Raw genomic sequence first — 20,151 nt, 5'->3', positions numbered from 1 at the left:
TCTTCCTGCCTCCAGGCTTGAATTCCTTGACTCTGGAACCAGAATAATCTTACTAAAATATGAATGGATTATCAAGAGCAGGGATCTCTGTTTTATTCACTGATGACCACAAGAGCCTAGCTAGGCAATTGATCCATATTTGTTGAATGAGTGAATGAATGAATGAAAGATGTCACTCTCTGCTCAAAACCCTTCAGTAGCATCTCCCTGCCTTAATAAAACTCCTTTGGTTTGAATTTTCAAGGCCCAACAAACGTTGTAAATGGCTGGCCTGGTCTTTGCCTATTTCCTCAGCCTGTCTCCAGCTGTTCCTGCCACACCCTCTACCATCTAGCCATAGAGGGTATCTTTTAATTCCTGGAATTCAAGTTTCTGTTCACGTTATTTTCTTTTCCCAAAATATACTGCTTTACTCTCTTGGTTCCTTAACCTGATTCTTGCTCATCCCTAAACCATCACCTGACATTGACCTCTTCTGAGAGGCCTTCATTGACCTCTGTATATGAGGCTGGATTCTCTGCTGTAGAAGCAGAGATCGTGTGTATCTTGCCCACAACTGCATTCTCAGCGACTGGTCCACAGGAGGTGTTGAAAAATGTTTACTGAATGAATACGAGGTTGTAGGGAGAAATCCATAAGCAGCAGCTGCACAATGATCAAAATGGAAATGAGTATCTGCAAGAAGCAAGGCGGAGGAGGAAACAATGTCACTGAAGATCAGCTTGACAGTTCATCAAACACTTCCTGCATATGTGCCAAGCAGAAGACAAGATGACTAAATGTCAGCTCTTATTAATAGGACTGTGCAAGTAGGGACTAATGGACCATTCATTCATTAACTCATTCAGCATATTTTGAGCCTCTACCACGAGCCAGATGCTATAAAAAGTGGTGTGGATGCCCAAACGGATAAATGCAGACTGTCCTCTCCGGTCAAGGTCCAATAAAATCACCCAGACTCTACTCTGCCCACAATCTGGTGTATTTTAGGGAATGACTTTGACCTGGGAAAGGTCCTTTGTCTTTACATCTTCAGAGATCGGTACTGCTGCCGTGGCTCTCCTAAACCCAATTCCAAGTGTTAGTACTGAATAAAATTAGTTTGGGGAAGTAGACAAGATACAATTCTAGTCCATAGAAAACTCTTCTATTTAGATTTCCAAAACTTTCAGTTCAATCCCAAGTAAGCAATGAACACACATTCTTGGTGACCACAGAGCTATTGATACTTTGTGGCAGAATACCTTAAATCCCACTTCGATTCCATGAACTTTGGCCCTTGAATAGGGAAAAACGATCTGAGACCAAGACAGAAAATTTAAGTTGTTAACCGTGAATCTGAGTATTCAGGCAGATTATCGGTCTAACAGTGAAAATTTTTTGAAGCCATAAAATCTCATTAGTCCTGTAAAGTGTATCTTGTGAAACAAAATACATCACATATTAGTAAATGAGATAGGTAAAGGGGTCTGAGTATATAATGGGCTAAATGCAAATGCAGGGCAACACAGGGCGAAAAAATCCAATAAATGATGGCTAGAGTTCTCATAGACACAGTAATATCTAATAGGAATTGGAGCCTAGGAATCCGTGTTTGCTGCCTCCACACATTCCAAAACACAGTCGATTACATTTAACTATAATTATCTCCTATACAAGGGCAAGAAACAATGACACATTTGTTACTTTAAAAAAAAATGCCTAAAATGAGAATCTAAATTGCCAAGTAAGTCTTAGAGGGTACTTCTGTAGGCTTGCTATTTCCCAGTGAGAAAAAAAGAAAAGCTCACAAAAGGTACAAAATGAGATAACTACCATGAAAAGAAAAAGATTCACCAATAAACACAGTCATTGTGTTGTTCTGTTCCCATGAAAGGTCTGCTTTTTCCTTTAAGCTTCACTTACAGCTCATTTTTAGAACTTAGCCTGTTTTGCAGTCTTCAAGCAGTGTCATTATACTACTACTAGATGGTTTGTACGTCCTTTCTTCATCTGCCATAACACTTACACCTTCTCAAATCTGCTTCTTTCCATATAAAACAAAACAAAACAGATTTACACATGTGTATGGAAGCCCACTGTATCCCCCCTGACTATACCCTTGGGGCTTGACAATTTATAACCAGAGAACAGGATTCTGATATTTGGAAACTCTGGAGTATCCCAAGGCTGGATAAACTACAACAGAGCTCCGAAATGACCAATTTAATATTTGCTCTGTCAAATAAATGGGAACGAAATAATGAAAAATCCCATTTTTCTCTTCATGTATTCATAATAATAGGATCCTTGCAACACTGACAATTCTCTACGTAGTTACGGAATAAATGACAATGTTTTATTTACATGCTAAAAGTAAAGCTATGTGCTGATATAAACCAAGAATTCGTATTATATTAAAAACACTAGAATTCGTATGAAATCTCAATGGACCCCAGATAACCAAAACTCCTGGCAAAACTGGCTCTAGGGGGATATGGAAAAAAATGAACGCAGAAATAGTGCTGAGAATGCAAAAGTGGATATAAGTGAAGATGTTTATTTTTAATTATTTTTAAATCAAAGGAAAATATGAAGAAAACTTTGTTAGTACCTCAGAAAATAGATGAAAACACTCTAAAAATTACAAGTGACCAAAAGTAATTTGAAGAGAACTTGAACATCCCATTAATGAAATAAAATCAGTAGTTAAAAATCTACCCACCAAAAACATCAGGCCTAGAGCCTTTTACAGGTGTATTTCTTCGAAACCTTCAAAAACATAATATGGCAAAAGAAAAGCAGCCTAACTCATTCATGAGAATAGAACAATGTTTCCTGTATCCTGAGCCATTCAGTGCCAAAGCCATGAAGTGGAACAGAGCAAGATACATGTGGGAGGGGAGTGAAAGGCAAGGGGCCCAGGAGGGAGCTGGACCCAAGCATTGAGAGATGGGTGTATGCCCAGAAGGGCAGCTCCTGTGGGATGTCAGCTCAGCACCCGGGGAGCAAAGGGCATCCGATGTGGGAGGGTTGGCAGCCACAACAGGAGACTGGTTATTTATAGGGGGATTGATCAGATAAACATTGTAAGGATAATAGGATCTGAGTTACTCATTGTTGGAGAGAAGATAGGTACAAATATATGGAGGAGGAAAACTAGAACACTGTGGTATTAGAACAGAAATGATGTTATCAATGCAATCTCAGAGTTTTCAGTAGATAATTGATCCAGAAAGTAAGGAAGTGCTCAGAATTATGGCACCATGCTGAAGACACACAAGTCAGCTTAAGAAGGTTCCCACTGGCCAAATCAGGGATGATTTGAGTATCAAAAGAAATAATGATAGTAAAAGATTGTAACCCATGAGTCCACACAAATAAAAACAATGAATAAATCGAAAATTTGGTGAGAAATAGAATATTTACAAAGTCTCAAAGTGTCTCCATATGACTTATTTATTACAAAGGGAAACAGACAATTTACAGTGGAGGGGAATGGCAAAAAACAAAAACAAAAACAATCTCTTTAATCAAACTGATCAAAACTACCAAATAACAGGACAAATTGAAATTTTGTTGCCACTGATAGAACCCAAATAGGAAAACACAGCATCACTTCCATGGTATAACTGCCGAAGATGCATGACTCGAATGTGATCATAAAGCAAGAGCTACAAACCCCAACTGCAGATGTTCTACAAAGTAACAGCCTGTAGTCCTCAAGTGTCAAGATCAAAAAGTCAAGGAAGGACTAAGGAACTGTTTGCAGACTGAAGGAGACTAAAGAAACATTGTAACTAATGCAAATAGCTGGGGGGGCGATGGATAAAATTCCTTGCACTGTGCTTGCAACTTTTCTGTAAGTATGGGTAGAAATTAAAAAAAAAAAGCCAATAATGCAATACAATATAGGAAAATTATAGGCTAATTTCCCTTATTACCAAAAACAAAATTTATAATTTTTAGCAAATTAAAAAAACCGTTTTAAAATGTATCATCAACAAGAGGATTTGTCCCAGGATTGTTTGATATCAGAAAAACCTATCAGTGTTACTAAACTACATTAAAAAGCATGCTGAATTTACAGAGTAAAAATAAAAACGTAATCACATTAGCAGATTAATAAAGAACATGATACAAATTTAAAAAGCTATTCATAATTTTTCTACACATCTCTAAGCAAGTTAGGAACAGGGGGGAAATTTAAAAATACAAGTAAAGATATTTATGGGGAAAAAAAACTAAAAGCAAACATAGCTGATACAAAACCTTAAAAATGATTCCCTTTAAAATCAGGAACAAGGAATCAGGAACATCCTTGAGGCCTGCTGTTGACACTTCAAGAACGTATTGCAGTTCCAAGCCAATGCAAAAAAGTCAAGAGCAAAATAAAAGGTATAAGAATTGGAAAAGGAGAAAAAACCCTATACTATGATGCTATAGAATTATAATAGCATGGTATTGGCAAAGGGATAGCAAATAAATCAATTTAGTCCCAGCCAAAATTTATTTATATGTGAGATACTGTATATAATAGAAACCATATTATAAATCAGCATGGATAAACTATGAGAAGTTGGTGCTAGGCAATCCATATAGGAAAAACATGAACTTTATATCCATACCTCATATCATATACAAAAACAGATTAAAAACACACATGTGAAAGTCAAAAATTTTTAACACTTATTAGGATTAGGGAAACTTTTTTTTTAAAGCACTACACAAAAGCATAGCCCTTAAATATAGAACACTGATGACTTTGATGCATTAAAACTAAATCATCTGTATGACCAAAAAAAAGTGAAATGTGGCAAGCTATTTGCATTAGATTTAACAGACAATGGATTAATATGCAGAATGTATAAAGAAATCTTACAAATCAATAAAAAATAGAAAAAGCCTCGCAGATATAAAACTTGATGGCAAAAAAGAAAGAAAGAAAAGAAAGAAAGGATGGATAATGTCCCTAGTAAACTGGAGGTGCAAGTTAATAAATTATCAATACATACCCACAGTAGGGCTGGAAGGGCCTAATTTTCATAAGGGGGGGGCAGTGAAAAAGAACTCTAAAATGTTGGTAGAATGTAACAACACAAACTCAGGAGCAATTTGGCAAGGCCCCATGATTGCTCTTTATTTCTGGCTAGAGAAACACACACGTCACTATACGCTGCAGGCAAAGAGCAAAAAATTGGAAAGAACCTGTCCAACCACTAGGAAATGGATAAACAAAGTGTTACTTTTTCTCTACATGAAAACAACTATAAAGAATAAATCAGACCTTTGTGGCTAAACATCAAAAACAGGGTGAGTTAAAGCAGCAAGTTGCAAAAGTATAGTATAATGCCCCCTATAGAAGTGATAAAAGCTCACAAAATACTGCTATATATTGTTCATATATATTGTTCATACAATACTATATATTGTTCACACGTGTGTGTGTGTGTGTAAGTGTTAAATCATACAATGGAATGATATCCACAAACTTGACACCTCTGGGATGGGTAAAAAGAAAAGACATAGGGCTTCATCTGGCCTGTAGTATCTTACATTTTAAAATCTGGGGGCGCCTGGCAGGCTCAATAGGAAGAGCATGTGACTCGATCTCAGTATGGTGAGTGCAAACCCCATGCTGGGTGTAGAGATTGCTTAAAATAAATAAATAAAAATTCCAAAAAAGTAAAAAAAAAAAATTGAAACAAAATGGTAATTCATTAAAGGTAAATTGTTAACATCTGCATGGAAAAGTGTGGGAGTGGGAGAAGAGATCAACTCAGACGTAACTGATAGTGGGTTCTGGGTAGTGATAATCTTCACCACACAGATGAAAACACCAGGGCTAAAACGCTCCAGAAGGCAAAACAGTGAGTGAGGTAAGGGACCAGTAAGCAGGATGCTCAGTCACAAGGTAATTTATACACTGAAATAAAATGCAAACCAAGAAGAAATGCCTTCAAGGACCAATTATATTCCATTGATGAAATAAATGCAAATTTCAATTCAAGAGAATGAAATAAAATACAGTAACCTATCACATTCTTCCATAGCACTACAAACCCACCGTAGACTCTTCTAGAAGGCATTTAGTCCAGGGTTGATCAAATCCACTTTTTTTTTTTTTAAGCTAAAGTAAATTATCTCATTTCAGGATCAATTTGTAGTACCTTCTCAAACAATTATGCTTATTCACCCACTGAATAAATTATTTGTTGAATCTCTGAATATAAACAGCATTTTGCCAGAGGCTATGGAGGAATACAATGGGAGACTGGGAGCTCTTTCCTTTGGACTCATTTAATCCATTAACAAACTATGCTATAGTTACTGTTTTTCCCATCTCACAGATAAATAGAAATTCAGAGAACTTAAAATCTACCTTGAATCACCATGCTGACATAGCATGAGCCCTAATTCAAATTCCATTTGTCAGACAACCTCAAAACCCATACCCTTTCACTATAGTTAGCTCTCAAGCCCAGGGGAGATCTTTTGTCTAACTGTCCTACTCTTCTTTATATGGGCTACACTCACCATACACCATGAGTTGTTTTTCCAAGCACCACACAATAGACTCAGGCTAGTAGAGTATGGACTTAACTTTTGAACCAATAACTCCTACTCTTTGATTTAGAAGATAATGAGAGAAAACCTGAAAAGCAAAAAAAACCAACAAAACAAAACACTTAACTTACTCCAGACCAAGAAGATTAAAAAACAAATTCAAAAAGTTAAGGAACAAAGTTAACAACTGAAATCTGCCACACCAGGCATTGTACCAAGAACTTTACATATACTTCCAAAATCTAATTATCACATTATCACACACAGCATGAGCATCATCAGCTCACTTTACAGGTGAGGGAACATCTGTATACAAGTAACCTGCCTAAATTCACATAGCTGGTTACGTGACGCCAGGATCTGAACCAAGTAGGCATGGTTAATAACTAACAGTTTTATCCACTTTTTTTATACTCAGTCAGAAATGTATTTTCTATTTTAGATAGTGATCCAATATGCACACACACATAAAAAAGTAAGCCAACTTCTACAAAACACTATTTACCTTAATAATATGTAGCAAGAAAAAAATGTTTTTAAGATGCTGGTTTGAGTCATGAAATTAGTATCTCATGATCCATGATTGAAAAATGCACAATGCTGAATTGCTTCAAAGACACAGTATTTATTACAACTATAGCAGCAAAAAAAGGAGGAAAAAAAAAGAAAAAACTAAATGGCACTAAACGGTTAATCACAGAGTTGAGTGATAATTATGAATATTTAAAAAATTGCTATTCGGAGAAAATACAATATGTACATTACTTAGATGATGCATGCTTATATACACAGGAAATATATAAATATAAAATAGATGTCTTAAGGTAAAAAAGGATATACACAATTACATTTTTATTTTTAATTTATAAAGGCTTTCATTTTAACTTACAAACTGGGGTAGTTAAGAGACCAGATAATAACCACTTCTTTTTATTTTCTTGGCACCAAAGCAATTTTCCGATGCGTTCTTTTTTAAATACCTGTTCCAGATCATGGTACAAAGTTTTCCAATCAGTTGTATAAATGCTAGCAAAATTTTAATGCCAAAATATACAACGGTAAAACAGATCAAAACAAAAATCCTCTCCTAGTATTTTTTAAAAGTGAAAACCTGGAACCAAATAATTTACAATATTAAAAGAGAATGGAAGTTTGAAAACACATCCTAAAGCCATACACATTTAAGCGTTACAGAAATATGCTCCCTCCCACCCCTACCCCTTCACCCAGTGCCTCTGACCTTCCCCCAGGAGTCCCTCTGAATCTGTCTCAGACTTCAAGAGGAGGCTGGGCCACCTGTCTCAGGTCTGGCTCTGGCCTCCTCATCTGCCAAAGCCTCACAGTACTGTGCTGGCCAGTCTTTGGGGTCTTGATTATGGACTTTGGCCACAAACTTAAGAACTTTCATCTTGCTGGTTTCCAGGTTGGTTCGCGGGCCCCACTGTAATTCATAGTCTACAGGGTCCGTGTGGGGTATTCGCCGGTACTCCAGGTAACGCTGCCGCACGAATTCTTCGGTAATAAGTTTCTTTGGGTCCCCAAAAACTAAATGCTTCTTTGTGGGGTACACCCCTAAGCGGCGCAGGAAGTCCCAGACCTCCGTTTCCTTGATGGTATTGCCCTTCATAAAGATGAGACCTAAAACAATCATCAGGAGGCCGGTGGTGGGAGTGCCCTGATCGCCTCTCACCTCGGCATCCTCCTCCACTGGTTCCAGGGTGTTGATCAGGATGTAGGTGTTGCTTTTGGGTTCCAGTTCCACCAGCTTGTACCCGAAGACGTACTCGAGGCGATCGGCAGCCAGTTTAAGGAGATCAGGGAAGATGTCCTTATAGTCCCCGATGACGTGCTTCAGTATGTCAGTGCGCTTGATCGGGATCTTCTTCTGGTCCTTAATCAGCAAGAACTGCACCAGCTCGGCCACCTTCAGCTCCAGCTGCTGCTGGGACCTGGGCCCCACCTCGGGGGAGGCCTCTGCCCGGCGGGCGCCCTGCGATGCTGTGCTCCGGGCCTCCTGGGAGCTGCCAGCCCCGCGGGAGGTGCTCGGGGCCTCCTCGGCGGCGCGGCGGCCCCAGTCCCTCTCCGCCTGGGAGCTAGGGCGGCCCCGGCTCCTCGGTTTCTGCAACATGTCCCCGGCGAAGGGAGCCGTAACGGGCGGCGGGGGCACCAGCAACGGCGAAGGCAGCAGGTTCGCAGCGCGCAGCGGGAATTGTGGGTTGGCGCGCGGCACGACTAGGCGGCCTTGGGCGGGGCCAGAGGGGGCGCGCGTTGCATCACGGAGACCGCGCCTGCGTCGGCGGAGACTGCGCGTTGCGTCGGGGGCGACTGCCCGGCCGCGGCGCGTTGGCGGAAAGCGGCGGAGAGCTAGCCGTGGTTCTTATAAAGTGTTGTCCTCCCCAAACCACCCAAGTAGAGAACAGAAACCAAAACTAAGCAAGTGTGCGCTAAGTTCAGGACCACACGGGCTCAGGCAAGTACTATAGAAAGTGAGTATTAAGTATTAAAATCGCGAATACTTTTAGGTGGAGGGAACTCGACGTCTAAATGTGGGAGAAAAGGAAGGTGAGGTGGGAAAGGAAGGGGAGGAAGGTAAGAGCGTGAAAGTGAAGTATAAGCATTTCCTTCTACACAAAACGACGTAAAAGAAGACCCAGGTGACTCCTAACTTGGTTTGCCAGCGCCACTCCCTCCCTTCGGCTCAGGTTCAAGCCCTCATAACCATTTACCACCAGTTACTTTCTCTAATGCCCCTAAGAGTTTATTAAAAACGAATGTTTGGTAAAAGCAGGCTTGTCTTGCAAGCAGGACCGTTTAACACGTTTTCACTCTTTCACTATTTATAGTTTATGCATTAAACTCCCTCTGCTAGACAACCAGGACAAAATCACCACATAAAGCACGTTACAATGAGGTCTTCTTGCTTCTAACTTTTGGAAAACACTTGCTGCCTTGGGCCCACAACCACAATTTTCGCAGAAACGGCTAAGAAGAATGCTACAAACAGAAACGTGCTCTCTCAAGAGATTCCCATTTAATTTTGGGCATCACTGATCAAGAACTGCAATAATGTGAATCTCTTAAATTTCTTAATTTTTAATATCTTAGCCTTAGGGCTCAATGAGAAAGAAAAGAGAACCCAGGGGTATCACTACTCATAATCTGTGATGTGTGCACTTTGTATATATATTTTTAATTGTTCAGCTTTAATAGCCAACATGAGTCATTTCATTAACTCAAACCATCTGCAGTCTGCTACCATTACTTCTGCAGATCTTAGCAAATGTGTTCCTTTTCTATTTACTGACTTGCTGAGAAGAAACTGAATTTCCTACTTTGCCTTTTTAAAGCTGCCCAGAAAGTGGGAAAACTTCAAAGAACCAAATCAAATTGAGTTCCTCTTTAATGCAAATATATTCAAAGGAAAGCAATTCAAAACACATTATTTGAATAATAGCATCAAAACACAACCTTATTAAAATTTCATTAAGTGTTAGTAACATAAAATTTTTGTTTGTAATTCAATATGAAAATGCAATCTGATAATGGCACTGGAACTGCAAATCTAAATGTAAAATGATATTCCATGTTGTGATGCAAGTATGCTAAAATCTGGTAAACTATGAGTAATAACTTTCTGTCCCACACAAGATCTAACAATATATCCTCAAGCATCAGTCTTAATGACAAAAACCTACTAAGAAAAACAAATATATCATCAAGGCATTCATTTTTTTTTTACAATGAGAAAAATTCATCTTCATTTTCCTTACAAATTTGGACTTATGTTAAACCTCCTGCAATCAAGGATTCTGCAAAAGTTCCCTCCAGTAGGATCAGTTTTACCCTGAGTTTAAAAAACGAAAGAAAGAGAAAGAAATCAGCAACCAACAGATAACAGAGAAGTGGAAAATGAGATGAAAACCATTGTCAATAATTAGGCTACATTTTCAGTATAAATCTGCAGTGTCCTTCAGCTGCATTTTAACTCAGCAGATTGTCATACTCAAAATAGGTCAGAAAAGATACTGGTTAAAACACCTCTCCTACACTGTGCCCAGGGGAATGCAGGTGAGAAAATACAGACATATAATAATAGTATTAGAATGAACTTTAGGCATCACATGGAGAAGTCATCCAGACCACCCTCCATTTTAGAAGGACACGGAAAGCCATGGGTGTTTGGGGAAAAATTATTGTGATGATGATGGTAATAACAACACTAACAGTAATAATAATACATACAAACGACAGCTGACAGTTATTACAAAGGTAACTGGGTTAGACTCTATTCTAAGTGGTCTACATGTATTACTTTATTTAATCACCACGACAACCCTATGAGACCTGTGTGTTAATGTGTTTCTCTTCTCACAAAGAAGAAACTGAGGCACGGAGGAAAATATTAACTGTTTTGGAGTCCTACAGCAAATAAGTGATGGATCTGGTTCTGAATTAAGACATTGTGCCTCCAGACACTGCTCTTAACCATATGTTGAAGCAGAGAGAACATAAATATGGTGTCATTGAAAAAGCAAAGGTATGGAGTTAGATGGACCTAGATTAGAAACCTGTGTGACATTGGGGGAGCTACTGACACTCCTTTCTGTTTCCAAATCAACAGAATGAGATTACGGTAGTCTTTCCTTATCCAGAGGGAATATGTTCCAAGACCCTCAATAGATGCCTGAAACTGCAGATAGCACTGAATCGTATATATACTATGTTTTTTCCAATACATGCATATATACCTGTGATAAAATTTATCAGTTAGGCACAGTAAGAAAAACAACCAATAATAAAATAGCACACTAATAATATATGTAATTAAAAATTGTGTAAATATGGTCTCTCTCAAAATGTCACCCTTATGATGTGAGATGATAAACTGCCTACATGATGAGATGAAGTGAGGTGAATGTAGCTTTAGGCTATTATTGACCTGAGAATATGTCAGAAGGAGGATCATCTGCTTGCAGACCACGGCTGACCAAGAGTAACTGAAAGACCGAAAAGTGAAACCACTGGTAAGGGGGGACTACTATAATAACCCAGACATCAGGGAACTAATGAGATAGGTTTGCCAAGCACCTAGCACAAGGCTGGAACAGGGTAGTTGATAACAGATTGCTTCTTTCCACAGGGTTTATGTTAAGGAACATATCTGAGGACTCTAAAAAGCTGTATTTAGAAAGATGTTTACTGCAGTGAAACACTTGTACACACAAAAATGAGGAAAAGGTCTGGAAAGAAACGTATTAAGGTGCTATTAAAATTATTTTCTTTTAAAAATGAAATTCAGTGTTGATTTGTCTTGTCTGGGAGATAAATGAGAAATACATTCTCAATGATTTTAACTTCACAGTGACGCCACGCCCTAGCAGTTATACACATGCAAATTTTCAGTAAATTCAGTGTGACTTGAATATGACATTTGTGACTTTGTTCAGCCAGTGAAGTAGTAAAGACAAGTGGTTCAAAAAGAGAAACATTTTCTGTTTATGTTAATGACCTCAGTACTTTTATTTCTAGACCCAAAAGGAAAAAGAAGGAAAAATTATTTGAGGCAAAATTAAGCTAGCTAAGATTTCAAATGCATTGAACAAAGAAATGCCTACCAGTTACCACTTGCTCTTTAGAAGTCTCTGAGTAATTAATTGCTTTATTTCATCTCCTTGGTAGCAAATGACTGCCAACAAGCTCTAATCATCTTTATTATCTATTGGATTCTCCTCTTCATTCCCTGGTATTTCTTGCAGAACCAGAGAAAGATTTTGAATTTTCTGTCAGTAGCCTAGTGCAAAAAGCTGGTAAGGGCTTTCTGGGGAGAAAAGCAATGATAAAAGCATGCAGCCACCATATACAAGCAGCTTCACTGCCTTTTCCAGTGAAAGAAAGTGGGACAGGGTGCAGCATGTGAGCAAAGGAGCTGGAGTGGGGGAGGCAGATACTATTTTGGTGAGTAGATAGGAGGAAAAGGATCCAGATACTTTAATGGTTCCAATAAAATCCCTTGTGTCCACTCATTCATAACAAAGATGCATACAGGTTAAATCACACAATAGGACTACTCGATAACACTTTGTCCCTCATGGAAGAATACTTTAAGTGGCAACAGAGCTTTCCTTGGCCAGTGGAAGAGGGTGGAGAGATGTAGCTTGATAAGATAGCTCATTCCAAGCACTGCAGCCATTTAGCCCAGAAACACCTCAAACTCTTTTCAAGAATACAAATCCTTGACCACTCTCTCACACCATACACAAAGATAAACTCCAAATGGATGAAAGACCTCGATGTGAGAAAGGAATCCATCAAAATCCTAGAGGAGAACATAGGCAGCAACCTCTACGACATCGGCCAAAGCAACCTTTTTCATGACACGTCTCCAAAGGCAAGAGAAATAAAAGATAAAATGAACTTGTGGGACTTCATCAAGATTAAAAGCTTCTGCACAGCCAAGGAAACAGTCAAAAAAACTAAGAGGCAGCCCACGGAATGGGAGAATATATTTGCAAATGATACTACAGATAAAAGACTGGTATCCAAGATCTACAAAGAACTTCTCAAACTCAATACGCGAGAAACAAATAAACAAATCATAAAATGGGCAGAAGATATGAACAGACACTTTTCCAATGAAGACATACAAATAGCTAACAGACACATGAAAAAATGTTCAAAATCATTAGCCATCAGGGAAATTCAAATCAAAACCACACTAAGATATCGCCTTACTCCAGTTAGAATGGCAAAAATCAACAAGGCAAGAAACAACAATTGCTGGAGAGGATGTGGAGAAAGGGGACCCCTCCTACATTCTTGGTGGGAATGCAAGTTGGTACACCCACTCTGGAAAACAGTGTGGAGGTACCTTAAAAAGTTAAAAATTGAGCTACCCTATGACCCAGCCATTGCACTACTGGGTATTTACCCCAAAGATACAGACATAGTGAAGAGAAGGGCCATATGCACCCCAATGTTCATAGCAGCATTGTCCACAATAGCCAAAGTGTGGAAGGAACCGAGATGCCCTTCAACAGATGACTGGATTAAGAAGTTGTGGGCCATATATACAATGGAATATTACTCAGCCATCAAAAAGAACGATTTCTCAACATTTGCTGCAACATGGACAGCACTGGAGGAGATAATGCTAAGTGAAATAAGTCAAGCAGAGAAAGACAATTATATGGTTTCTCTCATCTATGGAACATAAGAACTAGGAAGATCGGTAGGGGAAGAAAGGGATAAAGAAAGGGGGGGGTAATCAGAAGGGGGAATGAAGCATGAGAGACTATGGACTCTGAGAAACAAACTGGGGTTCAGAGTGGAGGGCGGTGAGGGAATGGGAAAGACTGGTGATGGGTAGTAAGGAGGGCACGTATTGCAATGGTGCACTGGGTGTTATACGCAACTAATGAGTCATCGAACTTTACATCAGAAACCAGGGATGTACTGTATGGTGACTAACATAATATAATTAAAAAAGACATTAAAATAAAAAAAAAGAATACAAACCTTCCAGTTATCCAGGGCCTTTCACTTATGAAAATCACTAAGGTATTAAGTAATAAAATTACAAACACATAAGGTCTCAATAGTGGCCAATAAATTTGTTTGCTTGTTTTTGCCTCTTGTTCTGCATCTTCCTTTTAGGAACTGCTTCTTCCCATCTCTAGGAGACCTTGGTAAGGCTCTACCTTTCTGTCCTGAGTGCACGAGATGCAGGCCAGCCACAGCGACTGGTTCAAAAGTCCAGTCAGCATCCTTTCAGAGGTTCACATATGTTCTCTTTCTCCAAGCCAACACGCTGAGTGGTGATGTAAGCCTAGCAACCTTTGCCTTTGCTTGGGCATAGCCTGCCTCCTGGTGAAGCCAACTCAGAGATCTAAGTGATGGAGAAAGCCATCTGCTACTCTGCAGAAAGACATTTCAGAAAACCTAGAACATATTTTAAAGTATTTGTTATTCTAGAGTAGCCGTGTTCTCCATATTTAAAGCAAAGTATTTCCCCATAGGCCACACCGTTCAAGGTGACAGAAGCCTCATTCTTTTCTTCTAGGTTTCACTTTAGCCTAGAACGGAGGTATACTCACAGGGCAAGGGCATCAAGGAGGAGAATGGACAAGGCTAATAAAGAGGGGAAAGACAGGTAAGTTCTTTTGAGAAAACTGAACAAATTGAAATGGATTAAGAATAAAAGAAGTGAATGAGAAAAAATATGAAAATACTGAAGGCACACAAGAAAAATCTCACATATATGCATAACTGGTGGTCCTGAAGGAGACAACAATTATAAACAGAAAACCAGAAATAATACTCAGAGGTACTTTAGGGATGGCTGTAGGAATCCTGGGCAGATGGTGGATATGCACATACCCCTTGTCTCTGATCTCCTCTCATTCCTAGTTCCCTCCCTTGAGCTAAATCAACAACTAAAGCAGGCATGCATTCAAGGTTGGAGAGGACACAAAGGCCATGGATTCTCCAAAATCTGCACAGGAGAGTGTACAAGTCGTCTTCCTCCCTGAGATGCAAGTGAGAGCTTAGGTACCTGGTAAGGAGAAAGCCTGCCCCTTCCCAAGGCCTGGGAAGACCCAGGATCATGTGGTACTTATGGGTATTCAGCTGGCAAAAACCCATGTCTCCCTTCTGAGAGAGCCTACAGCTGTCTTCTTTCTGAGGGTAGTCCTTCAAGAGCCTGGCCAGGCTGCTAATTGCCCTCAGAGGAAGTCTTACAGGCAGGTCAAATGCTATCAGGCCTTGATGTTGGGAGAGGCCTTGAGCAGTTTCAGCCCCTTTGAGCCTGGATTCCAAGAGGCTGTTTCACGGTGCCTCAGGAGACATGTAAACAGTGTGTTCTTTGATTCACAGTGGCTCATAAAAGCGAAGTCTGCTGTGCCAGAAACTTCTGGGCCTCTCGCCACTTGCCAGCCTACTTACCAGCAACTCCAGCAGCATGATCTGTAGAGGAAAGAGAAGTGCAGAACCTGGCACAGGTGAAATAAGAAAACAGCTCATTAAAGATGATCCAAGAACTTAAATAAGCAGTAAAATTGACAAAGAGCTACACTGACCAAGAAAGAACACCCAAATTAATAAAATCAGGAATGAAGGAGGGAATATCACTACCAACCTTGAAAAAAAATAAGAGAAGGCTATGAGCAATAAACAACTATATACCAACAAATTAGATAAATTTTGTGAAATGGAAAATTTCCTAGAAAGTCACAGATTTCAAAAGAAATAGAAAATATAAATAGGCCTACAACAAATAAAGACTGAGTTAGTAACCAACTCTTTACAAACTCAGAAAACTGAAGAACCAATTCCCAATTCATTCTGAGTCCAGTAATTATCTTGACACCAAAACCAGATAATGGCATTATAAGAAAACTACAAACCAACATCCCTTATGAATACAGATGCAAAATCCTTATCAAAATAGTAGCAAATGAAATCTATATAAAATGAATTGAAGACAATCCCTATCAAAATTCCAGCTGCATTTTTTTACAGAAATTGACAGGCTGATCCTGAAATTTGTAAGGAAATTCAAGGAACCGAGAATAGACAAAACACTTAAAAAAACAAAGTTGGAGGACTTATACTTCCTCACACTTCTACAATATGTCAAAACTTACTACAACACTATGGTAATCAAAGCTGTGTGGTACTGGCACAAGCATAGACATATTGTCATGGGCTGAATTGTATCTCCCTCCTCCTCAAATTCATAAGTTTAAATTCCAATTTCTAGTACCTCAGAATGTGACTGAATTTGGAAATAAGCTCTTTAAATGGGTAAGTTAAAATGAGACCTTTAGGGTGGGCTGCTAATCCAGTAAGACTGATGCTCTCAGAAGGCACCGTCCTTCTTCATCCCTGGAAGAAACATCAGGGATGTGTGCACACAAAGAGAAGGCCATGTGAAGACACAGTGAAAAGGCAGCTGTCTGCAAGTCAAGAAGAGAGGCTCAGGAGAAACCACACTTAGCAACAGTTTGATCTTGGACTTCTAGCCTCCAGATTGTTAGAAAATAAATTTCTGTTGTTTAAGCCACCCAGTCTGTGGTATTTTGTTATGGCAGCTCTGGTAGACTGATACACAGAGAGAGTAATGAAGCAGAAGTGAGAGTGCAGAAGTAAATCCATACATCTATGGTTAACAGATTTTTTTTTTTAAAGGGACCAAGATAATTCAGTGGAGGTAACAACAGATGGTGCTGGGATAATAGATATCCACATGCAAAAGAATGAATTGGACCCTGACCTCATACCACATACAGAATTAACTCAAAGAGGATCATGGACCTAAATGTAAGAATTAAAACTATAAAACTCTTAGAATGAAACATAGGAGGGAATTTTCATGACCTTGGGTTTGTCAATGACCTCTTAAATAAGAGATTAAAAGCAGACGTGATAAACAAGAAGATTGATAAGTTGTACTTCATCAAACTTAAAAACTTGTGGGTGTCCAGGATACTCAAGAAAGTGAGAAGGCAATCTACACATTCTTGGGGAAATTATTTGCAAATCATGTATCTAATAAGGGACACATATGCAGAACATGTAAACAACTCTTGGAACTTACGAAGAAGAATACAAAAATCCAATTGTAAAACTGGGCAAAAGATTTGAATAGACATGTCTCCAAAGATGTATCACATGAAAAGATGTTCAACGTAATTAGTCATTAGGGAAATGCTAATCAACACCGTAATGACATTACTACTTCACGCTCCAGAATGGCTCTAAACAAAAAAGGCAGATAATATCAAGTGTTAGCAAGGAGGCAGGAGGATTGGAAACCTCAGATATTGCTGGTGGGAATGTAAAATGGTACAGCTTCTGTGGAACACAGTTTTATCATGGGGAATGGGGAGTGACTGCTAAAGGGTATGAGATTTTTGGGGGTTATTGAAAATGTGATAAAATTAGATAATGATGGTGGCATAACTGAGGTATGCTAAAAAAACACTGTATACTTCAAACAAGTGAATTTTATATATTAAGTATGTATTAATAAACCTGTTTTAAAAAGAACCTGAAGAAGGCCAAGCTGAAGAATCTTGAATAAGTTGCTCCTTCTGAAGTATAATGAGATGAAACAGAAGACTAAGAAAACAGTAATGAGAACCATCAAATGCATGCAGTTAGGGCACCCAGACTTTCTGGATCAACAGCAACAGAAAGAATTGTTAATTAAAAAGTTAAACTAAAATGGAGCAGAGTCTACTGTTGAAATAATGATTTTTTTCCATCAGCACAAAGATGTTTATATTTTGGGCAACTAACGAATATCTTTATGCTACATGTTTTATGGAACACAGTTTCATCCTTCCTCTGCCACCAATTTCCTCTGGGTCCCAAAAGACCTCTCACTGGTTAGGTCTTAGTCTCTTCGCCTACAGAAAGGCAGGGCTGAGTTAGGTAAACTCTTTCAGCTGTAAAATACTATTAATACATGAAAGAATTCTAGGGGCACCTGGGTGGCTTAGTCAGTTAAGCGTCTAACTCTTGATTTGGGGTCAGGTCATGATATCAGGTTTGTGAGATCGTGCCCCACATCAGGCTCTGCACTGGGTATGGGTCCTGCTTAAGATTCTCTCTCTCTCTCCTTAACAAAATACACACACACACACACACACACACACAAAAGAATTCTAAATCAAATCATACACACATGTTGAAAGGAAACAGAAAGCCCCTCCTGAAAGTAACATTTAAAGAAACGGCTGGTTCCTCATTTATTAGATGTCAGTATACTGGAGCATCCTGAGTTTACCAGAGCATCTGCTGGTAAACAATAAATTTCCTAACTTGGCTCTATTTTTCTTAAAGTGACACAATTCTGTGACTTCTACAACAAGTGGAGGTCTCCATTTAAAACTAGGGAATGAATCTTTAACAGCAAAATATCTTGAGGAAATGGGGGCTCTGCTTGTTCCTGCTGCTTCCTGCCATCCTGCAACAGAGACACCAGACAAAGGGGGATTTTGGGAGGATGCTTGGCCCTTGGATATTCTTGAGAGAAGGGCAAAAATCAAAAATAGGTCATAAAGTCAGTTGTGCACGCATCGTGATCCAATGCTTTCAGAACTGCATCTTCCCACTCATGAGCAAGAACAAGTACCTGTTATCTCAAAGAGATCTACCATATCAAAACGTATCAACCTTACTGTGAAAATGGCTTCTCAATTAAGCGTACTGCAATATGTATAATTTAATGCAGGATATTTACAAAAATGCAAAATTAGTTAACATCTGCAAAAGTATGTATGGGTGTATTTATGATATGTGATTTTAAACTAAATCCATATTTGTTTTACAGGCTCATTTTTTATTTCCTCATACAATGCTGAACTGAAGGCAAGATCTAGTGCAATAAAAAAATAAAGCAACACCCTCCCACACACCCACCCTCCCCAAAAAAGCTGTTCAGACACATACAATGGATTAATAAGCAAGTCACACACAATATTAGGTAGACATCTGCTCCTTATTGGGCCCAAGTTTGATATGGTCTCTCTTACTTGGATGTCATTTATTAAGCTATATTCCAGTAAATGAATTGAATTTAGTTCCCATAGTTTCTTAATTATGACAACTGGGAACAATGAGGACTATATTAGGATCATGAAACTTAATAAAATCTAGAGGAAAAAAATAGTATGTGGAAATGTGAGCATGATTCAGGAGAGACATGTCACCTCATTGATCTTGGGGTTCTGTCCACTCATTTGGCTGACCAGATTTCCAAGTACATCTTTTGAAATGCTGCCCATCTAGTAGAAAAAGATAGTCTTACTATAGAAGAAGAAGAACAGCAGCAATTGTTTTTTCAATTAATATAGTCAAGTGAGTATTTTCAAAGACAATTGATCTAAAGTATCTTTCTACCTAGAGGGAACAAGAAAGTCAGATCCTCTGTCCTTTGTACATGGGAAACCCTTTCTCTTACCTGGACTTTCTCTCACTCATCTGGATGAAAAGGTATGATCATTGCCTTTCTTAGTATGAAAACTTTTAAATGAGCAAAGCCTGCGCTCAACCAGAACTCTTCCGTTCACTTGTCTTAGAGCATTAAAAGACTGATTGCTACTCTATCTCCATGAAAACTTGTAAATCATTTAGGGCATATGTAACAACCCTGCTAAATAGAGAAGTTGGACACCTCTTTTGTTACAGAGTTCCTAGTTCTCTAAGAAGGTACCCTCAGAAACTCCATATTAAAGGAAAACTCAGTCCCCTATCCTCTAAGGCTTTCCTTGCATGTACGTGAGATGTTTTGGCTGTTACGTGGAGCTTTCAGAAGCCTTAAAACAAAGAAAATATTAAGAATGGCATTCGGTGCAATAAACAAGTTTGGTCTCAATTGGACAAAAGGAGGCACAAATAAGGCCCAGGGAAGGAAGAAACAGAGAACGGGTAAGACAGAACACACGTTTTAATGTGAGGGAAAAATGGCAACCTTATAAATACAAATATGCTAAACAGCAAACATCTATCAATCAGTGCTGTGGTTGAGAAAGTGACTCAAGGAAGAAATAAAGCCCCACACATAAGTGAGAATCACATGCATTTGGAAAGGAAGAAAGAGAA

General features: G+C 38.9%; 2 protein-coding genes and 1 long non-coding RNA gene across 3 annotated transcripts in view; 1 reads left to right on the top strand and 2 right to left on the bottom strand.

The window, feature by feature from the left end:
* The window catches only part of FAM189A1 (family with sequence similarity 189 member A1), a gene marked incomplete at its 5' end in the record, with an annotated part of 496,657 nt that overhangs the window by 145,600 nt on the left and 330,906 nt on the right, over positions 1-20,151 (bottom strand). The gene's annotated exons all lie outside the window — the stretch shown is intronic.
* Positions 7,382-8,796, bottom strand: NSMCE3 (NSE3 homolog, SMC5-SMC6 complex component). Its single transcript, XM_011235414.3, has one exon. The coding sequence runs from the start codon at positions 8,672-8,674 to the stop codon at positions 7,823-7,825; it is 852 nt and encodes a 283-aa protein (XP_011233716.2). The 5' UTR covers positions 8,675-8,796; the 3' UTR covers positions 7,382-7,822.
* LOC109490953 lies at positions 14,610-15,615 on the top strand. The gene is made up of 3 exons (XR_002144329.1): positions 14,610-14,695; positions 14,953-15,100; positions 15,418-15,615. It is a non-coding gene; the product is annotated as an uncharacterized LOC109490953 (long non-coding RNA).

This window comes from Ailuropoda melanoleuca, chromosome 9 (assembly GCF_002007445.2).
Source record: "Ailuropoda melanoleuca isolate Jingjing chromosome 9, ASM200744v2, whole genome shotgun sequence".
Classification (NCBI taxonomy): domain Eukaryota; kingdom Metazoa; phylum Chordata; class Mammalia; order Carnivora; family Ursidae; genus Ailuropoda; species Ailuropoda melanoleuca.
This window is presented reverse-complemented; position numbering and strand designations above follow the sequence as displayed.

Coding starts and splice junctions, on each gene's coding strand:
- NSMCE3 (XM_011235414.3), bottom strand. CDS start 8,674: ATGTTGCAGAAACCGAGGAGCCGGGGCCGCCCTAGCTCCCAGGCGGAG.